The sequence below is a fragment of the Carettochelys insculpta genome, chromosome 34, assembly GCF_033958435.1.
Source record: "Carettochelys insculpta isolate YL-2023 chromosome 34, ASM3395843v1, whole genome shotgun sequence".
In the NCBI taxonomy this organism is placed as follows: Eukaryota; Metazoa; Chordata; order Testudines; family Carettochelyidae; genus Carettochelys; species Carettochelys insculpta.
Window position 1 is genome coordinate 1724351 of NC_134170.1, and position 27514 is coordinate 1751864.

General features: G+C 62.4%; 1 protein-coding gene across 1 annotated transcript; it reads left to right on the forward strand.

Annotated features, from left to right (window-relative positions):
* Window positions 1-287: 287 nt before the first annotated feature.
* STAG3 (STAG3 cohesin complex component) lies at window positions 288-26105 on the forward strand. Its single transcript, XM_074982886.1, has 33 exons — window positions 288-445; window positions 1216-1327; window positions 1619-1732; window positions 6224-6320; window positions 6544-6620; window positions 7618-7822; window positions 9142-9293; window positions 9580-9653; window positions 16716-16839; window positions 16926-17024; window positions 17381-17460; window positions 17563-17670; window positions 18183-18282; window positions 18358-18469; window positions 18549-18655; window positions 18820-18912; window positions 19099-19188; window positions 20076-20276; window positions 20894-20964; window positions 21082-21169; window positions 21272-21352; window positions 21436-21528; window positions 21597-21765; window positions 21868-22001; window positions 22456-22557; window positions 22641-22786; window positions 22883-23011; window positions 23158-23348; window positions 23915-24083; window positions 24164-24259; window positions 25511-25583; window positions 25700-25765; window positions 25871-26105. Exons 1-33 carry the CDS (start codon window positions 288-290, stop codon window positions 25877-25879), a joined length of 3720 nt encoding a protein of 1239 aa, XP_074838987.1. The 3' UTR covers window positions 25880-26105.
* The last annotated feature ends 1409 nt before the right edge of the window (window positions 26106-27514 follow it).

Consider the following 27514-nt stretch of genomic DNA (forward strand, 5'->3'; position numbering starts at 1 on the left):
GTGTTGTCCATGGGGCTGACTCCCTTGGGTGTGTCCCTGAGTGGGGCAGTGCCTGTGGGGGTGATGCCCCTGGGGGTGCCCCCATGTGCTGTTGCTCTGGGGGGGCATGTGACCCCCGGGTGTGTCCCCAAAGGGGCCGTGTCCTATGGGGGTGCACTTGGAGAGGGGTTGGTGCCTCTGAGGGCAGTTTCACCTCTGGCGCTGTGCTGCTGGGCGTTGGGGGACCAGATTCTCCTGCCTGGTTATACTGACACGTGCTGTGCTCTTCCTACAGGCCTGCTCCTGCCATGTTACTGCGAAAATCCTCTCGCATTCATGGCTCCTCGCCGAGCTCTGAGTCCTCCCTGCTACAGCCACAGGGCACAGATACTGGCTCCAGCCCCTCTGCCCCGCAGGGGGCTGCGGAGCTGGACTCCTTGCCAGCCCCTGTGGCGCCAGATCTGCCGTGAGTGGGGCACTGTGCAGGCTGTGTGGGGACAGCTTGGCGGCCCTGGTGCAGGGACAGTTGTGGGGAAGGCTGAAGGCCGGGGGGGCCCTAGGAGTTAGCGCCAGGTATCAGTGTAGAGAGCTGGGGAGTCCAGAGAAAAGCAAGCAGGAGAGGACTTGTTCCCCTTTGGCACTGGGACCAGGACAAGCACATGGCGGCTGATACTGCTACAGGGAAGATTTGGGTCAGAAGTCACAAAGCCTCCCTGCCTGGCAGCGTGGCTCAGCCTGGGACATGTTACCTGTGGAGCTGGTGGTCCAGCGGACACTAATCAAGGCTGGGGAGATCCCTGCTTGTCAGACTGCCTAGGCGGGGCCCCTGTTGCTCACTCATACACTGTACCACGTAGCCCTTCTCCGAGGGCCTGACTCCAGGCAGAGGTGGGGAACAGGCCAGGAGGGGGTTGCGCTGCATGGCCCGTCACAGCGGGGCTCTCGTAGTCTGTCCCCAGCAAGTGCCCTTGTGTTCCCAGGGGCGGGCGTACCCCGGGGAAACCATCTTCTTTAGGTAACCCGTAGTCGTGTCTCAGAGCCGGGCGCTGGCCTCCACCCTTTCCAGTGCCACCTTTCTGTGCCTGGCCAGTCCTGAGAGCGCAGGGCTTGCTGGGTGCCCTTGTGGAAGGCCTGGGGCCGTGAGGGCGTAGCTAGAGGAACAGGGTGGTCTCGGGGAGCCCCTGTGCTAGCAGCCTGGGTGGGCGGTCAGGGCAGGATGATGTGCTCTGCTTACAGGGGCCTTAGCAGCAGTGAGGATGGAGGTGGCTCCAGCTCAGGCAGTGACTTTGAGGACACCCTTCGGAAGGGCAGCAAACGAGGTGCCAGGATCCCCCTTATACGCAACCTGGTACGCCTGCCCCTTGCTGACCTCCCCTCCCAGCATCCCCACTGGCTCCCTCACCTCTACCTCCTGCGCTTCAGCCTTGTCCTCCTCCTCTGTCCCCACCACCTCCCGCCCCTACCTGCCACCCCTCAGTCTGGGCCCAGCTGCTTTGCTGCAGCCTGCTTTGGGCCATGGAGCTGGAGTGAGTGAGGCAGGGGCAGCCCCCCTGCATTGAGGTCAGGGTAGGAACCCCCAGCCTTGCCTGCCTCGGGGGCTGCACACACCAGCCTGTGGCATTCCCTCCCATGTCCCCAGGCAGCCAAGCGACCACGGCAGGACAGCAGCAGAGATGGGGATAGCCTCGCTGAGAGGGACCCTGAGCCTGGCAACCTCTTCGAGGTAGTGAGGCTAGCGAAGAGCGCCATGGAGGTAACCGCCCCTCCTCTCTCCCTGGCTTTGCCCTCCCGACAGCACTGCACAGGAGTAGCACTGGGAGTCCTGCTTCTGGCCCTGGCTGGGGAGTGGGAATGATGGTTAGGGAAGGGGTGTGAGGAGCCAGGACTCCTGGGTTCTGTGCCCAGCTGTGGGTGGGGAGTGGGGTTGTTGGGCTAGAGCTGTGTGTGTGTGTTTGGGGGCATGGCTGGGAGCCAGGACTCCTGGGTTTTCTGCCCTGCTCTGCTCACTGTTTGTTTGAGTTGGGGTGTCTGCCAGGTCCCTGTGATAGGTCGGGACCTCTGGGACTGTTGAGTGATGTGCAGCGGCCCCCCCGAGCCTGCCTTCTGTGCCAGCTCAGGCACCCTGTAACCACTGTTGTGTTGTGCCAGACACTAGCCTGCTGCAACACAGACCCTGGACCAGGGCCACAGCCCCAGGCTGTAGATATACACTGTGAGCTACACAGCCCCTTGGGGAGCTGAGCCCCAGTAAATCTGTCTTACGTGGTAGAGAGCCCTGCAGTATAAGCTCATGAAATTCACTCTTTCACTATGTAAAGAGAGATGCACGGACTCCTGCTTCCCCAGGTAACAGTTACTGACTCTGGGGTCGTAGTGGTGGTGCATCCTCTTCGGACCACCGTGGAGCACAATAATTACTGAGCAGATTACAACAGACCATGCAAATGCCGCTTACCACACCACAGTCGCTGTTTACGTTTACGTGTAGTTTCTTGCCCTAGGGGTGGTTCCAGGAATCTCTACGCAGATGGGAAGTCTTTTCTCTCCAGGTGCTGTCTGTGCTCTCTACCGGCTTAGGTGGGGGTCTTGGAGAGCTTGTTCATGTGTCCATTCAGCTCACTACAAGCACTGCTGCGGGAAGGTTTTCCCTCAGCTTTAGCCATTGGGGAATGGCTCCAGTGCCCCTGGTGTTAGGGCGCTGCCAGATCGCTTCCTCCCTTGGTTCCCTCGCACACCAGCGATGGCCCGTATGGCTGAGGAGCGTCCCGTATGTAGATCCTTTCCTCCCTGCAGGATAAAGGGCAGGTCATTGGTCTCGGGGCTCTGCTACCAAGTCTGCCCTCCCTGCCCAAGACCAGTGCTCAGACTCAGCACGAGTCCCTAGCCAAGAGGACCAAGAAAGAGGTACAGGTCCCCTGCTGCTCCTAAAGATGAGGCTGAGCATACAGGAGAGCTTGGAGACTGCGGGCTGGACAAGGCACTACCCACCTGGAGCATCCATGTCCCCTTCATTCCCAGGGCTATTCCAGGTGTCCAGGGTGTTCTTTCTAAGCATCAGTAGCAGCTGGGCCTCTGTGCACAGGGCAGCCCTCCTTTGTGTCTCGGTCACTGAGTGCCCAGGGCTCTGGCGCTCTCGCTCAGGAGCACTGGGAGCCGTTCGTTGCCCTGCGCGGTCAGTGAGGAGTCCAGGCTCTCTATCAGCGCGGCCATGACGCCGGGACATAGACCGTGGGGTGTGGGTCGCGCCAGACCTTCTTGGGACAGGAGGGCAGAGCCCCCAGGTGCTCCGTCGTTGGCTCCGGTGCTGCTCTCGAGACCGTCCTTTGCCTGCCTGCCGACCGAGGTGCTCTCTGCAGTCGCTGAGGTCAGCTTCCGGGAGGTGGCTGGATTCGAGATGAAAATGCAAAATGTGGTTGCAACCCCTGTTGTGTGTTTGCAGCAGATCTTGTGCAGTGTGAGACCTCTGCTGAAAGCTCCTAATTCAGATGGTGTTGGCGGTGCTCGTGTGCACGTGTCATTTTTGTTGGAGGTTCCAAGCAGTGGCTCTGAGTTTGGACTTGAAACCTTTGCTTCTGGGAGACTGACAGGAGGCTTGGTGATCTGTGCTGAAAAGGTCACTAGTTAAATGACTTGAGTGCTTGACTGACAGTGGGCTGTAATGGGTGCCAGCCCACGTCCGAGGGACTTTGCTGCGGCTGTTCAGACTAGCACACGAGGCATGGCTGCCAAAAGGGCTGACTTGTGCACAGACAAGGTGACACACTCCCTCACTCAGGAGAACAGTGGCCTTGCCTCCACGTGGGCCAGGACAGGAAGGAGGCCCTGGACTTCGATCTTCGTTCTCACTTCAGAATCCTCTCTGCCATGACCTTGAGTGTGGAATGACTGGTGATGTATCCTGACGGTGATATTCAGAGACCTTTAAGATAGAAATCTGTTCAGTCTCTTAAGAGGTGGCACCAGGCATTTTACACTGGTGTATGTAATGTAGTTTCTTTAACAATTCTGCGTTAACCTCCTGTTAATAAACCTTCAGCAGGTGGGTTGGATTGGAACGGAACTCTTTTGTGTGAGATCTTAGGTGTAAAACTGGCCTGGGAATGTGTCTGGTTCTTCGGGATGGGAAGAACCTGTGGGGTTTTTGTAATCTCTCACGTGGCGGGGGGGGAGGGGGTGGGTGCTGTTGGTGACATGGGAGAAGCTGGCGCGTGCAAGGGAATTGCTTGTGTGACTTCCTGCTGGCTAGTGTGGCAACGGAAGTGCCCTTCATGTCTGGTTTGGTGCCTTACCGTGGCAGACTCCCAGTCTTGGGCTGTAAGTAGCCCTTAGTTCAAGCAATTTGCCCTGAATTGACCCCTTTAGCTTTGTCCCAGTGTCGTACGACAGGGTTTGTGGGCACAACTAAGGAAATTGATCCAGGGTCAAATGGCTTAAAATGAGGCCACTCATAGTCCCAGGCTGGGATTTCCTTCTCTCTAAGGCAAATCAGACCAGCCACAGAAGTACCTCAGCCAGCCGGAAGCCACACAAGCAAACTCACAGATTTCCCAGGAGCTCTACCGGCCGAGACCAACAGCCCTCCTTGTCTGACACCTCCTGGTCCTGGAGAGAACAGAGCATGCTGTGATGTAGTGGGAGATGTGTGAGTGCCTCACAGAGGCTGTGGGGCTCCTGCTGGGGGTAACCTGGCAACCAGGTGACACCTCTGGGCTGCAGACAAAGCGGGAGGTGGAGCCTGAGGGGTTTGAATTGGAACTGGGAGTTGGGAAGCAGTGAGTCTGGGCTGAGAGAGAGACCAAGGAGGGGGCCAGGCCTGGGCGGCTGGGTGGGCCTCCTCTCCCCAACATGGATTGGACTGGCTGTTTTTGCCGGCTGTACTAGCTCCCCTAGACAACGCTGTCAGCTAATAAACCTACTGGTGTCCTGCTGAGTGAGTCACTCGACTGTGGATGGGGTGCAGAGCTTGGGAACCCCAGAACTCCATCACACATGCCCTCGCTGTCCTGGGCGTGAGGCAGCATACGTTATGCCAGCGCTGCGTTGGGTCCTTCTCTGTTCCCTCGGCATAGTCATCAGCAACACAGGCTGCAGAGCCATCTCCTCTGTGGCCCCAGGCACCTTGGACCTGCTCATTGGAGGCCATGGACTCCTCAGGGTTTGCCAGCTGTGATGGAGGGGTTGGGGGGCAGGGGGGTGAGACTCAGGCTGGATGTGTGTGTGACAGGCAGAGCAGCTCCCAGTGGCTAAGGATGACCCCTGGGCTGTACCCTAGGCTGGCAGGTAACACCTCTGCCCTGAGCACAGAGCAGGGAGGAGCCGAGCTGGGTTTGAATGGGAGCGGCAGTGAGAAGCTGGGGGGAGAGGGAGCTGGAGGGCAGCCAGCCTGGCGCGGGGGGAAGCTGCACCCCAGAGGGGCACCCCTCGGGCTCCTCTCCCCAGGACGGGTTGGAATGACTGTCTCTGCTGGCTGTACTGACCCCTCTGTGCTGAGCTGGGCTCTGGCGCCTCATAAACCTCCCGTTCTACCTGCTGGGTGACTCACTCCTGCCTGCAGACAGGAGTACAGTGCTTAGGGACCCCAAACCCCGTCCCAGGATGTTACCCATTTGGGGGCTAGAGCCTCAAAGTTCCCTGGCTCTCCTGCCTGCACCCACCCCCTGGAGCTGGAGCCTTCTTAGACCTGCTGCCCCTTGGCTGACAGAGGAGGGGTGCGGTCAGCCTCCGGCACCAGAGAGAGGAAGTCCAAGCTGCCTCACTCTCACTCCAGTTGAGGCCATTGTGGCTCCCTGTTCATTGGTCCCACAGGGTGATACAGGGGACACCTCTTTGAGGGGGTGGCCACTAACCCCACACCCAAAGTGAGGAAGTGGGGGAACCCTCTGATATCCTATTTGGGGTGGTGGGTCAGGTTGCCAAGGCAAGGGTGGCCCTGCCACACAGCGTGATGGGATTGCCAAGAGTGCTGGGGCTCTGTGGCAAACTCCGTCCTTGTTTCCCCCCAGCTTCAATGTGGGCCGCGTGGAATATCGCTAATCTCTGGCAAAGGGTCCTGAGTGAACGGGGCTGCCCTGTTCCTGACCTGTAATGGGCTTGCAGGGTGATCGTACTCCATGGATTGCAGCTGTTCCAGGGAGCTCTCCTGTAAAGCACTTTCCCATTCTGCCCTGCTTGCAGCCCTCCCTCTGCGACCCGTGCCTGTGTAACCCCCGTTCCATCTCTTCCCTTGCCTCTTCTGCCCATGCAGTCCGTGGTGGATGACTGGCTGGAGAGCTACAAGCAGGACAGGGAAGCCAGCTTCCTGGAGCTCGTCAACTTCTTCATCCGCTCCTGTGGCTGCAAAGGTGAGTGTCCCCTGCTCACCCTGGTGTCTGTGCGGCTCAGCCCCGGGCTGCACGCTGGCCCCATCTCTGGTTTGTGCCCAGTGTCTCTTTTGTTGGCGCAGGCTGGGAGCCCTTTCCTGCTGAGAGAGGCTGGGGTTATCTGTGGGTTTACGCCGCTTTGGGGGGCACCCAGTGCAGGGTCCTAGCCATTGCATGGCCCCCCTGCCCACTCTCTCCCTTGCAGGTGTAGTGACTCCAGAGATGTTCAGGAAGCTGCAGAACTCGGAGATCATCCAGCAGCTGACAGAGCAGTTTGATGAGGTGCCCAGCATGTGGGGCAGGGCAGGGAGGAGCTGGCCAGGCTGGCCTCCCAGGAGCATGAGGTGGGGAGGGGATTTCAGTGGGTGGTGCTGCAGCAGCTCACGGGGGTGCTGGCCCAGGTTATAGCCCTGGGAGGAGTGCAGGGGATACTGATGTCAGAGAAACCCTTGTCAGTGCCCACAGGGCTGTTCTCCCCAAACAGGCAGTGGTGCACGCGTGGGGTGTGTGTGTTACTGGCGTCAATCGGAGGAACCCTTGTCGGTGCCCACGAGGCTGCTCTCCCCAAACCGCCGGTGGTGCACGTGGGGGGTACTGGTGTCAATCGGAGGAACCCTTGTCAATGCCCACGGGGCTGCTCTCCCCAAACGGTTGGCAGTGCGGGCTCACAACTCTCACCCCTCCCTTAGTTAGGTGCGGGGGCCCTGCCCTTGGCTTCTGAACATGCACAGGGTGCCCTGTCTGCTGCCTGCATGGAAGCAGTGCGCTCCCTCGGCTGGCCTCCCCTCCGGCCAGCACTCCCAAGCCCGCGGTTCCTCAGTGGCCCTCCAGGGAAAAGGGAGGGAAGTGGACTGAACGAGGCACAAGCTAAAGGTTCAGATCTGGCAACACAGGGTACGGGGGAGAGGAGAGGAGGGGCTCGCCCTCAGCCTGCACCAATTCACTGCCTGCTCAGTGGGTTCTCACGCAGGGCTGGGAGCCACTTCTTATGGCCTGCCCTGTTGCCTTCCTTCTCTCCTACATGGCCCCCCCACTTGGTTGCTTTTCACTCCCCGGGCATTGTTAACTGCAGCTGAGCCCCGAGGGTTCCCACGCTGCCACCTGGTGCTTGCAGGGCCGGGCGGGTCTGAGGTGCACCCACATCATGGTCTCTCGTTGGCTTTGCTCTGTGGCAGACGGCGTTTGGCCGGGACCCACCAGTGCGTCATTTTGGTGGAAACCCCGGGCGAGAAATGGGGCCGAGGGGACTGTGACCCCTCCATGTGCCTTCCCACCGCAGGACTCTGCTGAGTACCCGCTGGTGCTGAGCAGCCTGCCCTGGCGCAAGTTCCGGGCGGGCTTCTGTGAGCTGGTAGCCGTGTTGGTGCGACGTTGCCAGTACAGCATCATCTACGACGAGTTCCTCATGGACACCCTCATCTCCCTGCTCACCGGCCTGTCCGATTCGCAGGTGCGCGCCTTCCGCCACACCAGCACGCTGGCAGGTGAGCCCCATCCCAAGGCCGTGAGCTGCCGCAGGCTGCCTGGCCGCTCTTCCTGTGGCGCAGAAGATGGGCTGACATTTGAAGGGAGATGCCAGGGGCTGGGCAGCCGGTTCCTGGCTTCTCCTGGGGGTCGGCGGCCCCTTGGCAGAGGCAAGCAGGAGGCGATTTTGTAGTGCTTTTCCGAGGCTGCCTGTGTCCGTTTTCCCCCGTGTTGCCTCGTTGCCCAGGATGGGGGTGGTGAGGAGGGGTGACTGCTCTTGGGGCAGCCTGGGAGATAGAGGGGTGTGTGCCAGCTGTCAGGGGCCTTTGCTCCCCTATCTGTGGCACATCTGAGAACATGGTGCTGGATCCATTTGCCAGGCCATGGGCCCCTAGCAAAGCAGGACCCAGGGCAGATGGGTTTCCTGCCTCTCAGGGGGAGGCTGACAGAACAAGGCTGCAGGGCCTTCATGAGGAGCCTGGCCCAGGGAGGTGGATGGATGGACAGAAGGACAAAGTTTGACCCATGTGCTCCCTCCAGCCTGGCTGGACTCTGGGCTGCCCAGGAAGGCAGGTGGCCGGATGGACAGATTTGGACCATGGATTCCCTCTAGCCTGGCTGGGCTTTGGGCTGCCCAAAGTGGCTCATGCTTTAACCATCTGTGATGGAGTGTGGGGGGTGCATGTGTGAGACTCAGGCTGGATGTGTGTGAGATGAGCAGAGCAGCTAAGGATGACCCTGGGGCTATAACCTAGGCTGGCAGGTAACTTCTCTGCCCTGAACAAAGAGGAGGGAGGAGCCGAGCGGGGTTTGATTCTGGGGCGGCAGTTAGAAGCTGGGGGGGAGGGGGAGCTGGAGGGCAGCCATCCTGGTGCAGGGGGAAGCTACACCCCAGAGGGGCACCCCTCAGGCTCCTCTCCCCAGGATGGGTTGGAATGACTGCTGAGCTGGGCCTCTGCCGCCTCATAAACATCCCGTTCTACCTGCTGAGTGAGAGTCACTCCTGCCTGCGGCCAGGGTGCAGCGCCTGGGGACCTCTCAACCCCATCTCTCTAGACTGTCCTCGGCTCTGGGCACTGCGTTCTCCTGACTGAACAGACCTGGCAGTGTGACAGTGCTGTGTGCTGGGCAAATCCCCACAGGGGACAGGCCTGGGGGAGGGCTGAGCTGAGCTTGGGGAAAGCAGGAGGCTGCAGGCCTGGAGCTGCAACACGGGGAGTTGGGGAAGCGATCTGGTGCACTGGAGGAAGAGGGAGATGCCTCAGGGCCCTCCTGGAGGCTGCTCCGTAGTGGGCAGGGGCCCTTGCAGAGCCCCCCAGCTCACTCCTGGCTCTGCCAGCCATGAAGCTGATGACGGCGCTGGTGAGAGTGGCATTGGGTGTGAGCCTGCACAAGGACAACAACCAGCGACAGTACGAGGCCGAGAGGAGCAAGGGGCCTGGCCGCAGGGCCACTGAGAAGTTGGAGGCCCTCCTGGCCAAGCGCAAGGAGGTGAGTGGGGCCATGGGATGAGGGGGTGGTGCCAGGGGGGTGGTGCTGGGCTATGGGGTGAGGGGGTGGCGCTGGAGGGGTGGGGTGGGGGCTGGGCGGTGGGGCGGGGCTGGGATGGACTGGGGTGGAGGGGTGGTGCTGGCAGGGGCCATGGGAGGTGGTAGTGCAGGAGGCCATGGGGGAGTGGATAGTGCTGGAGGGGCTGGCCTGGGGAAGGGTGTGGGGGGTAGGCGGCACCAGGGGGACTGGGCTGGCAGGGATGGTGGGGCTCACCTCTGTCCCTCAGCTCCAGGAACAGCAGGAGGAGATTGAGAACATGATGAACGCCATCTTCAAGGGGGTCTTTGTGCATCGCTACAGGTGAGGCAGGGAGTCCAGTCAGCGGGGACATGCCCTCCTGGGGCGGGGGTGTTATGAGCAGCAACTGTGGGGGGGGGGAAGATGGACTGGGGCACATGAGGGCTCCCATGGTGATGTGGGGCTCTTGTGGGGTGTCCCTGGGACGGCAGAGTGCGCCTGGGCACGTGTGGGCTCTTGTGGGGTGACCCTGGGACGGCAGTGTGCGCCTGGGCACGTGTGGGCTCCCATCGGGCTGTGGGGCTGTGATGGGGTTCAGGGGTCCCCCTGCACTGCACCCCGTCCGCTGGCAGGAGTGACTCTCACTCAACAGGTACAACAGGAGGTTTATTAGGCAACAGATGCCCAGTTTCTCACAGAAGCGACAGTACAGCCGGCAGAGACAGTCCTTCCAACCCGTCCTGGGGAGAAGACCCCGAGGGGTGCCCCTCTGGGGTGTAGCTTTCCCCCTTCCCTCTCTTCCCCCTCCCCCTCTAACTGCCATTTCCCCGATTCAAAAACCCAGCTCGGCTCCTCCCTCCTCTTAGTTGGACGTGCGTCTGGGGTCACGTGGGCTCGTGTCGGGCTGTGGGGCGTCCCTGAGCTAGCAGCGTGCGTCTGGGGAGTCCCCGGGGCGGCAGCGTGCGTCTGGGGTCGCGTGGGCTTGTCGGGCTGTGGGGCGGCCCTGGGGCAGCAGCGTGCGTCTGAGGTCGCATGGGCTCATGTCGGGCTGTGGGGCGGCCCTGAGCTAGCAGCGTGCGCCTGGGGGGTGTGGGCTCGTATCAGGCTGTGGGGCAGCCCCGGGCTAGCAGCGTGCGCCTGGGGACGCGTGGGGTCCCCCCGGGCTAGCAGCGTGCACCTGGGGGGTGTGGGCTCGTATCAGGCTGTGGGGTGCGCCTGGGCTAGCAGCGTGCGCCTGGGGGGTGTGGGCTCGTATCAGGCTGTGGGGCGGGCCCGTAGTGTGCGCGGGCCCGTGTCGGGCTGTGTGCCCCCCCCCGGGCTAGCAGCATGCGCCTGGGGTCACGTGGGCTCGTGTCGGGCTGTGGGGTCCCCCCGGGCTAGCAGCATGCGCCTGGGGTCACGTGGGCTCGTGTCGGGCTGTGGGGTCCCCCCAGGCTAGCAGCGTGCGCCTGGGGACGCGTGCGCCTCCCCTGGGCTAGCAGCGTGCACCTGGGGGGTGTGGCCCCGGGCTGGGCTGTGGGGCGGCCCCGGGCTAGCAGCGTGTGCCTGGGGGGTGTGGGCGATCCTGGGGCAGCAGCGTGCGTCTGGGGTCGTGTGGGCTCGTGTCGGGCTGTGGGGTGGCCCTGGGGCAGCAGCGTGCGTCTGGGGTCGTGTGGGCTCGTGTTGGGCTGTGGGGTCCCCTCGGGCTAGCAGCGTGCGTCTGGGGTGTGTGGGCCCATGTTAGGCTGTGGGGTTCCCCCGGGCTAGCAGCATGCGTCTGGGGACACGTGGGGTCTCCCCAGGCTAGCAGTGTGCGCCTGCGGGCTGTGGCCCCGGATCGGGCTGTGGGGGCTGTGGGCTCGTGTCGGGCTGTGGGGCGTCCCTGGGGCAGCAGTGTGCGTCTGGGGTCGCGTGGGCTCGTGTCGGGCTGTGGGGTGGCCCTGAGCTAGCAGCGTGCGTCTGGGGTGTGTGGGCCTGTATCAGGCTGTGGGGTTCCCCCAGGCTAGCAGCGTGCGTCTGGGGACGCCTGGGGTCGTATCGGGCTGTGGGGTTCCCCCGGGCTAGCAGCGTGCGTCTGGGGTGTGGGTGCCCGTATCAGGCTGTGGGCTGGCCCTGGGCTAGTAGCGTGCATCTGGGGTGTGTGGGCTTGTATCTGGTTGTGGGGTGCCCCTGGGATGGCCGTGTACGCCTGGGATGCGTGGGCTCATAGTGGGGTGCCCCTGGGACAGCCATGTACGCCTGGGATGCATCTGGGACAGCAGCGTGCATCTGGGGTGTGTGGGCTCGTATCGGGGTTCCCCCGGGCTAGCAGCGTGCGTCTGGGGACGCCTGGGGTCGTATTGGGGTTCCCCCGGGCTAGCAGCGTGCGTCTGGGGTGTGTGGGCTCGTCCCGGGCTGTGGGCTGTCCCTGGGCTAGGAGCGTGCGTCTGGGGTGTGGGGGCCCGTACCGGGCTGTGGGGTGGCCTTGGACTAGCAGCGTGTGTCTGGGGTGTCCCTGGGCTAGTAGCATGCATCTGGTGTGTGTGAGCTTGTATCTGGCTGTTTGGTGTCCCTGGGACAGCAGTGTGCGTCTGGGACGTGTGGGCTCGTATCGGCGTGCCCCGGGACAGCAGTGTGCGTCTGGGACAGCAGCGTGCATCTGTGTGATGGGGTTCTGGGGTCCCCCAAGCTCTGCACCCTGTCCGCAGGCAGGAGAGTCTCTCACTCAGCAGGAAAACAGCAGGTTTATTAGCCGACAGGACACAGCATCGTACAGAGGAGTCAGTACAGCAGGCAGAGACAGCCAGTCCAATCCATGTTGGGGAGAGGAGGCCCCGAGGGGCCCCAGAGCCGGGGCCTGGCCCCCTCCTTGGTCTCTCTCTCTCCCTCAGCCCAGACTAACTGCTTCCAACTCCCAGTTCCAATTCAAACCCCTCAGGCTCCACCTCCTCCTTTGTCTGCAGTACAAAGGTGTTACCTGGTCGTCAAGGTTACCCTCAGCAGGAGCCCCACACCCTCTGTGAGCCAGCCACACACACACACACTCTCTCTCTCTCTCTCTCTCTCTCTCTGTCTCTCTCTCTCTGTCTCTCTCTGTCTCTCTGTCTCTCTCTGTCTCTCTCTGTCTCTCTGTCTCTGTCTCTGTCTCTCTTCTCTCCCCCCCCCCCCCTTCCAGACCGAACTGAGCGGGGTCCCTCAGCTGGTGACCTGGGGAAGTTCGGGGCTCTCCCCTTCTGACAGGGCATTGGCTGTACCCTCTATTCTCCCCTCGATGTGCACCACCTCCACATCATAGTCCTGCTGGGGGAGGCTCCAAGTCAGGAGCTTGGTCTTGGCCCTTTTCATGTGATGCAGCCGGGCAAGTTCCTTTAGTTCCCTTGGGTTGGTTGGTCTCGCTGCAGCACCAACAGATCAAACAGGTCTTTTGTGGTCTGGGTCCTGCCCCATCTGACCACCAGTCCATACAGCTGCTCCAGCCAATGTCTGGAATTCAGTTACAGTCCAGTAACGGAAGGTACAAATGCTTCCATCCTTGGCATTTAGCCAGACCACCACAATGGCTGTGTGCCTCAGTTTCCCCTTCCATGCCACACAATAGGTTTGGAATGTTCCTTCTCATGTCAGAGGTTGCAAGACTAGTTACAGGGAACAATGGTGACATTTCAGAGTTACAGACTCCTTTAGCATACAATTTATGCTTCTACATCAATGTCATCATGTCACATGGCTCTTTTTAAACATTCAGTGCATGGTACAATTCTACAGCTTTTGGTAGCAGCACCCCTTGTTTACAGCAGTCAGTGTGAGTAACAGAACAAACCCATTGCAACTGTACATTTACGTTGCTCTTTGGTAGACCACAACTTTTGTGTAACCTCCTTGAGAATCTGGTATTTTGGGGATAAATGGCTGAGGCCTTTCTTAGCACCATCAAGTTCTAATCTTCTCTCTTGCCCCCTGGGGTGGAAATTTGATCTCTCTGGCTGTGCCCTCTCTTCTAACAAGAGCTGGGCCATTGATGATCTCAGGGAGATGCCGCCCCCCCCCCCCCCCGCCACCAGTCTGGAAATTTGCAGACCAAACTGCTTTCTGAGAGTTGTTTTGTGAGTCCCAGACGCAGAATCCACATGAAGGAATCCCTGTTTATCCCTTACTGGCCCACCAGGCCCAAAGCTCCTTTGTCCTTCCACCTCCAACTACTGCCTCCCCATGGAATCAGAAGTGGAGTCCAGTATAAGAATATAAGTGTTTCCACCATCTGGAGATGGGGAATTGCTGGCACTCTCCTGCATCCTACAGAGACTGACTGTGCAGCTGTTTTATTTGGTTCTCACAGAGCTGCTCACATTCCCTGATAGTTTTCACTTTACTTGCACCAACTTCCAATTCCTGAGAAACTTTTACACTGCCTGCTTTGGACCCTTCCAGAGCACAGCCAGTGGTTTCATACTCAGGCAGGTCCTGGCCATCAGGAGCTGAAACAAACTTCTCCCCAGGCAAAGGGCTGCTCTGGCTCTTACAGACAAGCACCTTTCCTGTTCACTTTCCTTCACCTCACTCCCATTTTCTGCAGTCCCCACAGATGGGTCAGGAAAAGTTTCAGGGAAATTCTCTTCCTTAAGAGCTTCCCCAAAACAACAACTCACCCCTGTCTGCCTCCACAGGGGCACTGCTCCCTTGAGCCACAACCAGCTCCTGGGTTTCACCTACACCCAGGATCACTTCTGGCCCATTAGGCAGATTCCCACGTAATCCCCCTGCAGGCAGACAGCCAGTACCACCGGACAGAAGGTTAGGATCCCTTTCCTCCCTTCTGCTACCAGCTCCTTTATCTTCATCAGTCAGCATAACTCCATTGCCCGTCTGTTCTTGTGTCCTGGCGAGAGGATGACTCTGGTAGGACAGAGTCCTCTCACCCCCTCCCAATAACACCTCATCATCAGGCAAAGAACAAGTACCAGAATCGTCTGGTCTCTGGGATTCCCTGATGATACTAACTGGATCAGACCGAGTTAAAGCATCATTCCCCCTGAGAGACAGAGGTAGGCCCACTTCCCATCTGGGCTTCAGCTGCCCTCAGATCCAGCTCTGGGATCTTGGCTCCATCTCGAGCCCCCACAGGCTCAGGCAAAGGATTCACTTCCCCAGAAGCACTTTTCTTGCACCAAGGACCAGTGTCCTTAGCAGGGATACCACTGCCCATCCCAGAGCCATTCCCTCTGCTCCAGCCCCCATGGCTGGATTCAGAGACACACCTGGAATGCTCTTTTCTGGTGGATCCTTCTCCAGCCACCCTAGGCTGAGGAATCCTCCTCAGACAATGGGCTAGTTTCCTCATTGGCACCTTTTCCAAACGCAGGCTCTGCTCTCTCCCCAGGCTGCTGCTGCTGTTCAACACAGACAGACAATGGGAGACACTCTCTCCTTTGTCCCAGCCCCCCGGCTGGTCTCCACACACACACAAGGTGAAGCAGCTTGTCTCACAGACAACTTGCCATTCCCAGTGGACAAGCTGCTTTTCTGCACAGACACACAGGCACCTTCCTCGGCCCAGGCCTGGAAAACTCTTCGCAGGTCTGTCTTGGCCACTAGTAGATGATGGGTTGGAATCGCTCCTTCCCTCCTTGAGCTGCAGCAGGCCACTCGGTTCAGAGCTCCAGGCAGTCCAGGGTTCCCTGCCCCAATCCGGGCTCACCTCTGCAGGATTTTCCTTTAACCCTCAGCTCTGCCACTGCACATCCACGCTGCCTTGTCAAGCTTCTTTAATCTTGATTCAGTTTCCAGGTGCTGCCACTTCACAGCGGAGTTGCTCAGCGTGGTTGCAGGCTCTCAGGCTGATGCCCTCTGCACCCCACGCTTCCTGGAAGAATCCCTTCAGTGTGCCAGGCTCCTTGCGGGTCACAAGCTGCCCGGGGTTAGACCGTAGGCCCCTCTGCCCTCTGGGACCGACTCCAACAGACTCCCAGCGGAACCCCTTCTTCAGTGTGACACCCGCTCTCAGGGACCATGAGCACCCTGTCTTGGGAAGGACTCATTCAGCATCAGTCTCCTCAGGGGTCGCTTGTTCCTGGGGGTTGGGCTCTCGGCCCCTCCACCTTCTGGGACCGACTCCAACAGATTCCCAGGAGTAACCCCTCCTCGGGTGTGACACCCCCTCTTGAGGACCACAACCGCAGTTGCTTGGGTTCGGCCGCAGGCCCCTCCGCCTTGGGGAACTGCACCTCACTGCCCTTCAGCACACCTGGGTCTCGCAGGCCCCACTTCTTCCGGGGCCCCGGTCACTTACTGCTGGATGCTCCATCCTCGCGGTGCAGAACATCCCACTCTTGACACCAGTGTGATGGGGTTCTGGGGTCCCCCAAGCTCTGCACCCTGTCCGCAGGCAGGAGAGTCTCTCACTTAGCAGGAAAACAGCGGGTTTATTAGCCGACAGGACACAGCATCGTACAGAGGAGTCAGTACACCCGGCAGAGACAGCCAGTCCAATCCATGTTGGGGAGAGGAGGCCCCGAGGGGCCCCCAGAGCTGGGGCCTGGCCCCCTCCTTGGTCTCTCTCTCCCTCAGCCAAGACTAACTGCTTCCAACTCCCAGTTCCAATTCAAACCCCTCAGGCTCCACCTCCTCCTTTGTCTGCAGTACAAAGGTGTTACCTGGTCGTCAAGGTTACCCTCAGCAGGAGCCCCACACCCTCTGTGACACACACACACACACACACACACACACACACACAGAGGTATCCCCCACTTCATCACAATCTGGGGGCGCGTGGGCTCCTGTGGGGCATCCCTGGGGCGGCAGTGTGCGTCTGGGGTGCATGTCCTGCCATTGGGCTGTGGGGTGTCCCTAGGACGAAGTGTGCGTCTGGGGATGTGTGGGCTCGTATCGGGACGTCCCTGGGGCAGCAGCATGCGTCTGGGGATGCGTGGGCTCCTGTGGGGCATCCCTGGGGTGGCAGTGTGCGTCTGGGGTGCATGTCCCGCCATTGGGCTGTGGGGTGTCCCTGGGACGGCAGTGTGTGTCTGGGGACATGTGGGCTCATATTGGCCTGTGCGGCGTTTCTGGGATAGTAGTGTGGGCTCCCCTTCCGCTGTGGGGAGCCGCAGGGACAGTAGTGTGTGTCTGGGCCATGTGGGCTCTGGTGGGGCGTCCCTGGCTCAGCAGTGTGCGTTTGGGGAGATCTGGACTCCCATCGGGGTGTGGGCTGTCCCTGGGACGGCAGTGTGTGTCTGGGGATATGTGGGCTCTCACTGGGACAGCAGTGTGTGTCTGGGGACACGTGGGCCCCCGTTGGGCTGTGGGGCGTCTCTGGGACAGCAGTGTGTCTGGGGACACGTGGGCCCCCGTTGGGCTGTGGGGCCCTCATGCCAGCCTCGCAGCAGCACAGGGCCCAACCTGGTGTGGACGGGGCAGTGGCGGCGTGGGCACGCTGTGTGTCGTGATCCCCAGGGACTTGGTGCCGGAGATCCGGGCCATCTGCATTGAGGAGATGGGGAACTGGATGCAGAGCTACAGCGCCTCCTTCCTGACCGATGGGTACCTCAAGTACATTGGCTGGACCCTGCATGACAAGGTGGGCAGAGCTGGGCATGCACCTCGGGCCTAGGGAGACATGTGGGGCAGGGCCCTTCCGGCACTCAGCCTCTCCGTTCTCCGCAGCAGCGGGACGTGCGGCTCAAGTGCCTGAAGGCCCTGCAGGGCCTGTACCGCAGCCGGGAGATGGCTGCCCGCATGGAGCTCTTCACCACCCGCTTTAAGGTGAGCTTTTGCCTTGCCCTGTGGTCTGGCTCCCGCCGGGGCCCAGCACCACCCATGGGACCTGCTGTGCCACCCACCAGCTTGCCAGGGAAGCACTGTCCCACAGAACCCCCGCCCAGAGAGTCCTGTGACACCCAGGGAGCCCTTGGCCACCCTATGCCCAGCCAACACTGTCCTGTGACACCCAGGGAGCCCTCTGTCCCCCTGCAGCACCTCATGCCCAGCCAACCCTGGGCTGTGACACTTGGGGAGCCCTCCCGTCTCCCCGCAGCACCCCGTGCCCAGCCAACTCTGGCCTATGACACTCACAGCCTGCCGCCCCCGCCATGAGTGACGCTGTGTTCTGTGGCTCCCAGGGGCGCATGGTGGCCATGGTGCTGGACAAAGAGCCAGACGTGGGCGTGGAGGCCATAAAGCTGCTGACGCTGATCTTGCAGTGAGTACGGAGCTGGGCACCACAGGGGCTGGGCCGGTGGAGGGACAGGTGAGGAGCCCTGTGGGGCAGCTGGAGGCTGGCTGACACCCCCTCCATGTGCAGGAACATGGAGGAGATGCTGACAGATGAGGACTGCGAGGCCATCTACCCTGTGGTATATGCTGCCAACCGGCCGCTGGCTGCTGCTGCCGGGGAGTTCCTGTACAGGAAGTGAGTGAACCAGCATCACAGCACCACCAGTAGGGGGTCTGGGGGTCCCAAGGAAGAGACACCTTCCACCAAAGGGGCATGAGCTCCTCCCCCCAGAACCACCTTGCTCAGTGGGGTTCACTGCCCCCCTCCTCTTCACTTGTCTTTGAGCCTGTGCTTCTTGCAGGAGAGGAGATTCCCACCCAGCTGCCAGCGCCCCTAGGCCCTGCTCTGTTCCCAGTGCTGCCAGAGGAGTCCTGGCTCCCAGCACCGGGGATAGAACCCAGGAATCCTGGCTCCCTGCTCTAACCACCAGCCCCCACTGCCCTCCTACCACTGGGGAGAGAACCCAGGAGTCCTGGCTCCCAGTCCCACTCAGCTGACCTAAGAGCCCCTACTCCCCACTGATCTCTGATGGATCCCAGACACCTGGGTTCTAAGCCCCACCCCCCACCAGCTCTGAGTCCCCTCCTGGAGCCAGCTGAGAGCCCAGGTACCTGGGCTGTTCCCCCCTAAGTACCGTGTGGTCGCAGGCAGTTTGACCAGGACTGGGACGCTGGGAAAGAGAAGGGGCGCCACGTGGGGAGCAGCGATTTCTTCCGCCTGCTGCTCACGTTCTTCATCGAGAGCGAGGTGAGGGGCGCGCGGGCTGCTCTGGGAGGAGCAGGGGCTGTGCATGGGCTGCTCTCACCTGCTTCCCTCCTCTAGCTCCATGAGCACGCGGCGTACCTGGTGGACAGCCTGTGGGACTGTGCAGCCCCACTGCTGAAGGACTGGGAGGGGCTGACCCAGCTGCTGCTGGGGAACCCCCCCGAGGAGGGTGAGTGCGGAGGGGAGGCTGGGGCTGGGGGCCGTGGCCGCCTCAGGTTCTCCCCTGCCAGCTGATCCCTCTTCCCCAGCAGGCTGGGGTGACCAGCAGGAAAATGCCCTGATTGAGATCCTGGTGTCCAGCATGCGCCAGGCTGCAGAGGGGCGGCCGCCCCCAGGCAGGGGCCCTGCGAAGAAGGTACGTGTGCCCCAGAGAAGGGAGGGAGCCCGGGGACTGAGCAGCTCTGAGCCCCGGGTCCCCATGGCCGGGCAGGTAGTCCCCCTTGCTCCCCGCTGCCCCAGGGGCCCCGAGCTGGGTGCTGTGCCACAGCCTGGCTCTCACGGCGCCCTTCCCTGCTATAGGTGCTCTCGGCACGCGAGCGGAAGGCCCGGGAGGATGACAGGGAGAAACTCTCTCACTACCTCATCCCGTTGCTGCCCCAGCTGCTGGCCAAGGTAACTGGGGCTGGGGGAGGAGGAAGGGTGGGGGTCTCCCACCTCTGCTCTTCACCTGCCACTAGGGAGGAACCCCAAGACTGGCCTCCTTGGGCACCCAGCCTCATGGCGGTATTCACCGCTAAGTGGTACGTGTGGGCGTGTCTGGCTGCCTCCCTGCCTGGATGATTCTTGCTCTGCTCCTAGTTCTCAGCTGATGCAGAGAAGATGGCGCTCCTGCTCCAGGCTCCACAGTACTTCGCCCTCCGCCTCTTCAGCAGCGCGCGGATGGAGAAGGTACAGATGGAGGGCTCGGAATCCTGACTCCCAGCCCCCACTGCCCTCCCAATGCCAGGGAGAGAACCCAGGAGTCCTGGCTCCTGGCCCCCAGCTCTGACCACCGGCCCCCACTGCCCTCCCAGTGCTGGGGAGAGAACCCAGGAGTTCTGGTGTGATGGAGTGGGGGGAGTGCCTGTGTGAGTCAGGCTGGATGTCTGAGGCAAGCAGCAGATCCCAGTGGCTAAGGATGACCCTGGGGCTACAACTGGCAGGTAACACCTCTGCCCTGAACAAAGAGGAGGGAGGAGCCGAGCTGGGTTTTTGAATGGGGCAGCAGTTAGAGACTAGGGGAAGAGGAGCTGGAAGGCAGCCAGCCTGAGGTGGAAAGCTACATCCCAGAGGGTCACCCCTCGGGCTCCTCTCCCCAGGACGGGTTGGAAGGACCGTCTCTGCCGGCTGTACTGTCGCTTCTGTGAGAAACTGGGCATCTGTTGCCTAATAAACCTCCTGTTGTACCTGCTGAGGTGAGAGTCACTCCTGCCAGCGGACGGGGTGCAGTGCAGGGGGACCCCTGAACCCCATCACATCTGGCTCCTGGCCCCCAGCTCTGACCACCAGCCCCCACTACCCTCCCAGTGCAGCGAGAGAACCCAGGAGTCTGGTCTCCAATCAGCTAGCCCAGGACCTGCGAGGTGCAGGCCCCGGGAACAGGGCATGTGGGGTGTGGGAGAGGGGCCCTGATGAGCTGCACCCTTAGGGGCTCCCTGGGCAGCACGCTGTGCACCCAGCAAGGGCTGAGGTGAGGCAGCCAGTGCTGGGGGTCTGCCTGGGCAGGGCACATGGAGTCCCAGCGTGGGGGGCCTTTCTGCCAGCTCCACAGCAGACCCTGGCTGCTCTCCCCACAGTACTTGGAGCAGCTGCTGGCCCAGCTGCAGGAGGTGGTGCAGAAGCATGCAGGCCGGGAGGTGCTGGAGGCTGCCTCCCAGGCACTCCACGTGCTCTGCAACCCGGAGTTCGCCTTCTACCGCCGCGTGGATGTGGCCCGCAGCCGCCTCGTGGACGCGCTGGCTGAGAAGTTCCAGCGGGACGCGGCAGAGGTCCTCCAGGTACCTGGGTGAGGGCTGGCAGTGAGGGCACCTGCGTGGGGCCAGGGGGCCGGTCCATGAGAGGTGGGGGCCCTAGCGCTCAGGGAGCAGAGTGTGATGGAGTGGGGCAAGGGGTTCATGTGTGAGTCAGGCGGGATGTGTGTGTGATGGGCAGAGAGGCTCCCAGAGGCTAAGGATGACCCCTGGGGCTGTACCCTGGGCTGGCAGGTAACACCTCTGCCCTGAGCGCTGAGCTGGGTTTGAATCAGAGGCAGTTAGAAGCTGCGGGGAGAGGGAGCTGGGGGGCAGCCAGCCTGGTGAGGGGGAAGCTACACCCCAGAGGGGCACCCCTCAGGGGCACCCCTCGGACTGCTCTCCCCAGGACAGGTTGGAATGACTGTCTCTGCCGGCTGTACTGACACTTCTGTGCTGAGCTGGGCCTCTGTTGCCTCATAAACCTCTTGTTCTACCTGCTGAGTGAGAGTCACTCCTGCCTACGGCCGGGGGGGCAGAGCTTGGGGACCCCTGAACCCCATCACAGAGGACAAGGATGGGGCTGGGCAGGCTGCCCTGGCGCTGAGGGCTGCAGGAGGGTGGTACCAGGTGCCCATTGTGCTGAGAGATCTGGGCCCCTGCAGGCCTCGTACCTGGATGAAGATGAGGTGTACAACATGGCAGCCACGCTGAAGCGCATTTCCGCTCTCCACAAGTGAGTGGCAGCCGGTGTCCCATTCCGTCCCATCCCATTACCGCCCGGCCTGGGTCATTTCCTCCCACCCGGCGGGCGCGAGCTCTCCGGTGTGCATGGTTCTCTCTCTCTTTGCAGCGCTCACGATCTGACGCCATGGCAGCTCTATGAACCCTGCAGCCGCCTCCTGCAGCGAGCTGTGGACACGGGCGAGGTCCCCAAGCAGGTACTGCAGCTCTTGTGGGGAGCTGGCTGGGCTGTGGGGAGGGGAGAGGAGGCAGAAACAACCCCGTGGTGGGACGGGCCTCACTCTGGGCTCGCCTTGCAGGTGGTCATCCCCACCATGACCTGTCTCCACTTCAGCCTTCTCTGGGAGCTGGCTGGAGTCTCCAGCACCGTCCCCGAGCAGGTGAGGCCAGTGGAGAGGCACAGCCGAAAAGGGCAGCGTGGGGTCAGCCCCAGCCCCTCACAGCCTGCTCTGCTTCATCCCAGAGGCAGCTGCTGGCCCTGAAGCGCAAAGTCGCCTCCTTCTGCTCCCTGTGCCAGAGCTGCCTGTCGGACGTGGATGCCGGTGTCCAGGAGCAGGTGAGGTGGGGGAGCTGAGGCAGGCGGGATGGGGCTTTGCCGGGTGCTCATTCTGCCGCTCTCCCCAGGCCTTTGTGCTGCTGAGTGACCTGCTGCTGGTGTTCAGCCCACAGCTGGCTCGGGGTGAGCGGGAGGCCCTGGAGCTGCTGGTGTACCAGCCTGAGGTGGCCCTGCAGTCCCAGCTGGCCGGATTCCTCATGGACCACGTCTTCAACCACGCCGAGGCGGCAGGCAGCGGTGCGTGCTTGCCCAGGGGTGTCAGGCTGGCTGGCGGGGGGGGCGGGGTCCACAGGGACATCAAGCTGTGGGGCTGAGGCCAACCCCTCCCTGTCCCCGCAGATGAAGAGGACAGCGAGGGGATGATCGAGAGGCTGCACCAGCGACGGAACCTGCTGGCCGGGTTCTGCAAACTCATCCTCTACAACGTGCTGGAGCTCAACGCTGCCTCAGATGTCTTCAAGCACTATGTCAAGGTGGGGCCTGGGGCAATGCTTTAACACCGCCGGGGGTCGTTCCAGCTGCCGCTGAGAGCCAGACCCGGGCTGCTGGCCGCTCAGGGCGGGGGTCCTCTGTGGTAAGGCACCAGGCCAGTCCCACAGAGCACTGGTCCCCGCAACGAGCAGCTCCCTCCGGCGCTCCAGGCAGGGCCGCCACCAGCAGCATGGGAAACCAGGAGCAGCCACTCCCGGAGCCATTCCAGCAGGGGACTTAGATAGTCTGTGTGTCCCCCGCCTGTCATCTCGCACCTGGGCCTCAGGCCCCAGGGAGGCTGGAGAGCGAGCCAGCGTGGGGGCCCAGCACTGGCTGGGTCTGGCCCCTTCGGCCAGGCTGTGGCGAGCCGAGCGGGACACAGGGCCCAGCCTTGCCTGGCGAGCTCCCAGCCTGCTCCTCCCCGGCAGCCCCCACTGCCTTGCTTTCCCTCCCCAGTTCTACAAGGACTATGGGGACATCATCAAGGAGACGCTGAGCCGGGCCCGGCAGATCAACCGGGCGGAATGGGCCCGCACCCTCCTCCTCAGCCTGCAGCAGGTACAGGGGGTTGGGTGGGGCCGGGGGCTCCACTGAGCTCTCCCTCTCACTCTCACTCTTGCTTTCTTCCCCATCCACCACAGCTGCTGACAGAGCTGCTGCTGCAGCAGGGCCCAGGCGCCAGTGCCAGCAGGGCCTTCCTGGAGATCCGGGACCTGGCACGGCGCTTCTCCCTGCTCTTCGGCCTGCACCAGCAGCACAACCGCCAGGCGCTGGTGGCGCTGCACAAGTGAGAGGGGCTGGGTGCAGAAGTGGGGGCATGTGCTGTGTGGAGTCTGGGCTCCTGCCCCTCCCCTTCACTCTCTCTCTCCCTCCCTCCCCCCAGGGCTGGGATCCATTTTGCCTTGCAGGAGCCAGCGCCCTCTGGCTCGGAGCTGGGGCCCCTCAACCTGCCCTTCCTGGAGGTGCTGAGCGAGTTCTCCCCCCGCCTGCTGCACCCGGACAAGAAGCTGCTGTGGGTGCCCAGGGCTCTCCAGGCTGGGGTGGGAATGGGGGAGGTGCTCAGCGCACAGAGTGGGAGGGGGAGTAGTGGGGTGCAGGGCTGGGCCTGCCGGGGAGCTGAGCCCAGGGGATTTCTTTAAGGCTGCACCTGTCCCGCAGCCTGTCTTACCTGGAGCAGACCTGCCAGGCCAGGCTGTCCCCACAGCAGCACCAGGAGCCCTGGCCGCCCCTTGTGACCTATCGCCGCTCGCTGAGCCCCCTGGAGGAGAGTGCCTCAGACGCCAGCCACAGCACTGCCCCCCGGCCCCAACGGAGGCCCAGTGCCACAGCCAAGAGGAGGCGTCTGGATGGTGAGGGGCCGTGGAACCTGCATGTGTGGGCTGTCCCCAGGGGTAGTCCCTGCCTAGCTCAGCTCCCCTCCCCTCCCCGGGGGCTCTCATTGGACAGGCTGGGGCTGGGGAAAGGGGCAGAACAGAGGGAGTCCTGTGTCCCGAGGGAGGTGCTGGGGACCGGCCGTCACACCTGAGGGGCTGTGCCTGGGGAGTCGCCTGTGGGCCCCCCACGCTCCAGCCAGCAGCTTCTGAGTATGGGTGGGACAGTTCTCTCCAGGGAGCCAGGCTGCCCCCACTGCCTGTTGGGCCTGGGCCGTCTGTCACAGCTGGGCTGGCAGGAAGGACCCAGGGTCACTGGCAGACCTGGGGGGAAGGGGGAGAGCCCTGGGCTGGGATGGGCATGGCGGGGTGGGCAGGGGGCCCTGGGCTGAGGGCGGCGGGCGGCAGGTGGGTGGGGAGCCCCCGGGCTGGGAGGCTGAGGGCAGCAGGCGGGCGGGGGTGGGGGATACCAGCAGTGCCTGGGGATAGCAGGGAGGAGGGGGCAGGGAGCAACTCAGTGGCCGGGACTGGCTCCCCCATTGCAGACTCGTCTGGCCGAGACAATTCCAGCCTCCAGCTGAGCAGCCGTCTGGAGACCCCGATGCTCACGTCCACGGTGCTGAAACAGGGGCACCAGCTGGGCAGCCCAGCACCGCTGCAGGATGAGGATAAGGACGAGGACGAGGAGGGCTCTGAGTCAGAGTTCGTGCAGAGGTGAGCCCAGGGGCAGGGCAGAGCCAGCGGTGACGGGAGGTTTAACCTGCCCTCACCCCGCTGTCTCCTGTACCCCGCAGTCAGCCCTGGTTCAGCTCCCGCCAGTCACCCCCGCAGCAGCAGTTCCTCACCCCCTGGAGCCGCTCCAGAACCGGGCTGCGCAGCAGGATGGACCGGTGAGTAGTGACTGGTGTCCCCCTCGGGCCCTTGTGCTCACACTAGGCCCATACAGTTCACAGGGGAAACCCCTGCTGTGTGACTGACCCTTCTCAGGTCCCCTCTCTCCTGGGGGTTCAACCCCTCGGCCTCCTGGGACTGCCCTCTGAGCCCCAGTATGCCTGGCCCTGCCGTAGGACCCCTGGGGAGTCCCCTCACTATGGCCCCTGGGGTCCCACTCCCAGAGGGAGCAGTGCGGCCATCTCTCCGGTCCAGAGCAATTCACAGCCACCCTCACGGAGGAGGGTATTGGGCACATGTGATGGGGCGAGGTGGGTGTGTGAGACTCAGGCTGGATGTGTGTGACAGACAGAGCAGCTCCCAGCGGCTAAGGATGACCCCTGGGCTGTACCCTAGGCTGGCAGGTAACACCTCTGCCCTGAGCACAGAGCAGGGAGGAGCCGAGCTGGGTTTGAATGGGAGGCAGCAGTTGGAAGCTGAGGGAGAGGGAGCTGGAGGGCAGCCGGCCTGGTGTGGGGGGAAGCTACACCCCAGAGGGGCACCCCTCGGGCTCCTCTCCTCAGGACGGGTTGGAATGACTGTCTCTGCTGGCTGTACTGACACCTCTGCGCTGAGCTGGGTCTCTGTCGCCTCAAACTTCCCGTTCTACCTGCTGAGTGAGAGTCCCTCCTGCCTGGGGCTGGGGGGCAGCACTTGGGGACCCCTGAACCCCATCACAGCACAGGACCTGTCGGCCTGGCCTCCGTAGCACTGCATGGCTGTGTCTGCCCTGTGACCAGGTGGGCTCTGGCTGATCTCTGCCCAGCCCCCTCCCACCACCCTGCTGCCAGCCTGGCCCCATTACCCCCAGCAGCTCCTCCCCTCCTTTGTCCTCTGCCGGGTAAGCAGGGTCACCTGGGCCCCTCTTCTCCACCTGGGCTCTTCTCCTGTCTTTGCTCCCCTGGCTGGGACTCACTGGGCAGGGAACCGGGTCCTCCCTCCGCAGCCCATGGTCCTGCCACCATCTGGGACTGGCTGCGCTGCCCCTGTCCGCTCTGCTGGGCACCAGTTGCTGGGGGCTGGGTTCTGAGCTGGTCCTTCCAACAACCAACACCCTCTGCCCCTCCTTGTAAGCCAGTAATGCCCTGGGGCGCTGAGTGCCACTCCCCGTGGCCTGCAAACCCTTGGGAAAACACCCCCTGTGCACCCCCCAACCCCCCCCTCCACTGTGTCCCAGTCTTCAGGCCCCATGGCCTTGTTTTGTCCGCTAGGCTCCGGCTGATGGAGGAGGAGGAGGTGGTGGTGATCCAGGAGGAAAGCAGCGAGGAGGAGGACCTGGACACGGTGAGGGGGATCTGGGAGCCCCAGATGGACTGGGGTGATCTGAAGATTAGCTGCTTCCTTCGAGCAGGGTGTTTGGGGCACAGGGGTGCTGAGGCCCTGGTGTTTTGTCTCTCCAGCCGCAGATGCCCCCACAGGGTGAGCAGCTCCGGGACCTCTTCGACTCCACCATCCTCGGCATCGAGGTGAGCGCAGGAGCCTGGGGGGCAGGCAGGCACAGCCACGGAGCACCTGGGTGCCGGCCTTGCTGGGCTGGGCCCCGTGCCTCACGGCCCGTCTCTCCCCCGCAGGACGCCTGAGGTGGCGGGAGCAGGTGCCAGCAGCCCTTGCCCAGCACGGTTGCTCACAGGGAGTTATGCACCCACCTGCGGTTTGGTTGCGTTGTCTGCAGTTCAGGCTGGTTTCCTGGGGTGAGCGCCCTGGGCGGGCCGGGCCAGGCCGCCTGGGGCCTGGCTCTGCGGGTGCCCCAGCCAGAGCTTGTTCCTGGGGTTGGAAAGTTGGTTCTAGGCACTAATAAAGTTGATTGCCAGAGCCCTGCCTTAGGAGGTAACTTGCGCGGGAGAGAGCCTCCCCAGGGAGCTGTCAGCAAGTCACACGTCGAGCCCACGCTTGGCCTGTATGGTCCCCAGGTGAACCCCTGCAGTGCCAGGGCCTCTTCTTGGGGACCACTCACTCCTGGGAGCACCTCTCTCTAAGGCCCCAGCTGCCAGTCTCTGCTGGGGGCCCCTCAGGGAGTCCCCTCGCTATGTGTCCCCAGAAATGTGCTCCCTGAGGGAGCGGTGCAGCCTGGCTCTCCTGCCCAGAGCGACTCAGCCGGCGGCTGTTGAGCACTGAACCCAGCACAGAGCCTGGCGTCCTAGTGCCGCACTCCCCGGTCGGGTGGGCTCTGGCTGATCTCTGCCCTGCCCTGCCCTGCCCTGCTCCTCCCTTCCCACCGCCCTACTTCCAGCCCGGCCCCCTTACCTCCCCTAGTTTGTCCTCTGCCTAGTAACCAGGGTCGCCCAGGCTCTCCTCCCATCTGTTCCCTGGCCCCAAGCAGCTGGTCAGGGCCCAGGTCCTCTCTCTGCTGGCCAGACCTGGCTGTGCCATCCGAACGGAGTTGGCCAGGCACCAGGCGCGGGGGGCTCCGTTCTCCAGTTCTGTGCTGGTCCCAAGTACCCCCTCTTCGAGCACCCCACATGTCCCCCCTTAGTCACTGTGCATGGCAGCAGGTCAGAGCAGTGGGGTCAGGCTCCCAGGTGATGACAGGAGTTGCTGTGGGGCAGGGGCCGTCATCAGGCCACTGCTGCCCTGTGAGCTGGGGTGGGGAGGGATGTGATGGGGTTCAGGGGTCCCCCTGCACTGCACCCCGTCCGCTGGCAGGAGTGGACTCTCACTCAGCAGGTACAACAGAAGGTTTATTAGACAACAGAAGCCCAGTTTCTCACAGAAGCGACAGCACAGCAGCCAGAGACAGTCCTTCCAACCTGTTCTGGGGAGAAGACCCCGAGGGGTGCCCCTCTGGGGTGTAGCTTTCCCCCTCCTCAGGCTGGCTGCCTTCCAGCTCTCCTTTTTCCTAGCCTCTAACTGCTGCCCCCGATTCAAAACCCAGCTCAGCTCCTCCCTGCTCTTTGTTCAGGGCAGAGGTGTCACCTGCCAGTTGTAGCCCCACGGTCATCCTTAACCACTGGGAGCTGCTCTGCTTGCCTGGGACATCCAGCCTGACTCACACATGCACTCCCCCCACTCCATTACAAGGGAAAAGAGGGCAGTGGAGGGGGAGTGGGGTGAATGGGGGGGCTGGCCAGGCAGGACCCCTGGCTGGGCCATAGCTGTAGCTAGCAAGGGAGGAAGAGTCAGCAGGGTGCTGTGAAGGGAAATGCCTCCGTGAGCCACTGGAGGGCCTGTGTGTATCCTCCTGGGGGCAGACACCTCACATCAAATCCTCGCCCATG

Excerpts from the sequence above, each read along its gene's own strand:
- STAG3 (XM_074982886.1), top strand. The coding sequence starts at position 288 with ATGTTACTGCGAAAATCCTCTCGCATTCATGGCTCCTCGCCGAGCTCT. Across the intron at positions 18,913-19,098 it reads TGCCCCAGCTGCTGGCCAAG|TTCTCAGCTGATGCAGAGAA; the intron begins GTAACTGGGGCT and ends CTCTGCTCCTAG. Across the intron at positions 24,084-24,163 it reads GAGTCAGAGTTCGTGCAGAG|TCAGCCCTGGTTCAGCTCCC; the intron begins GTGAGCCCAGGG and ends TGTACCCCGCAG.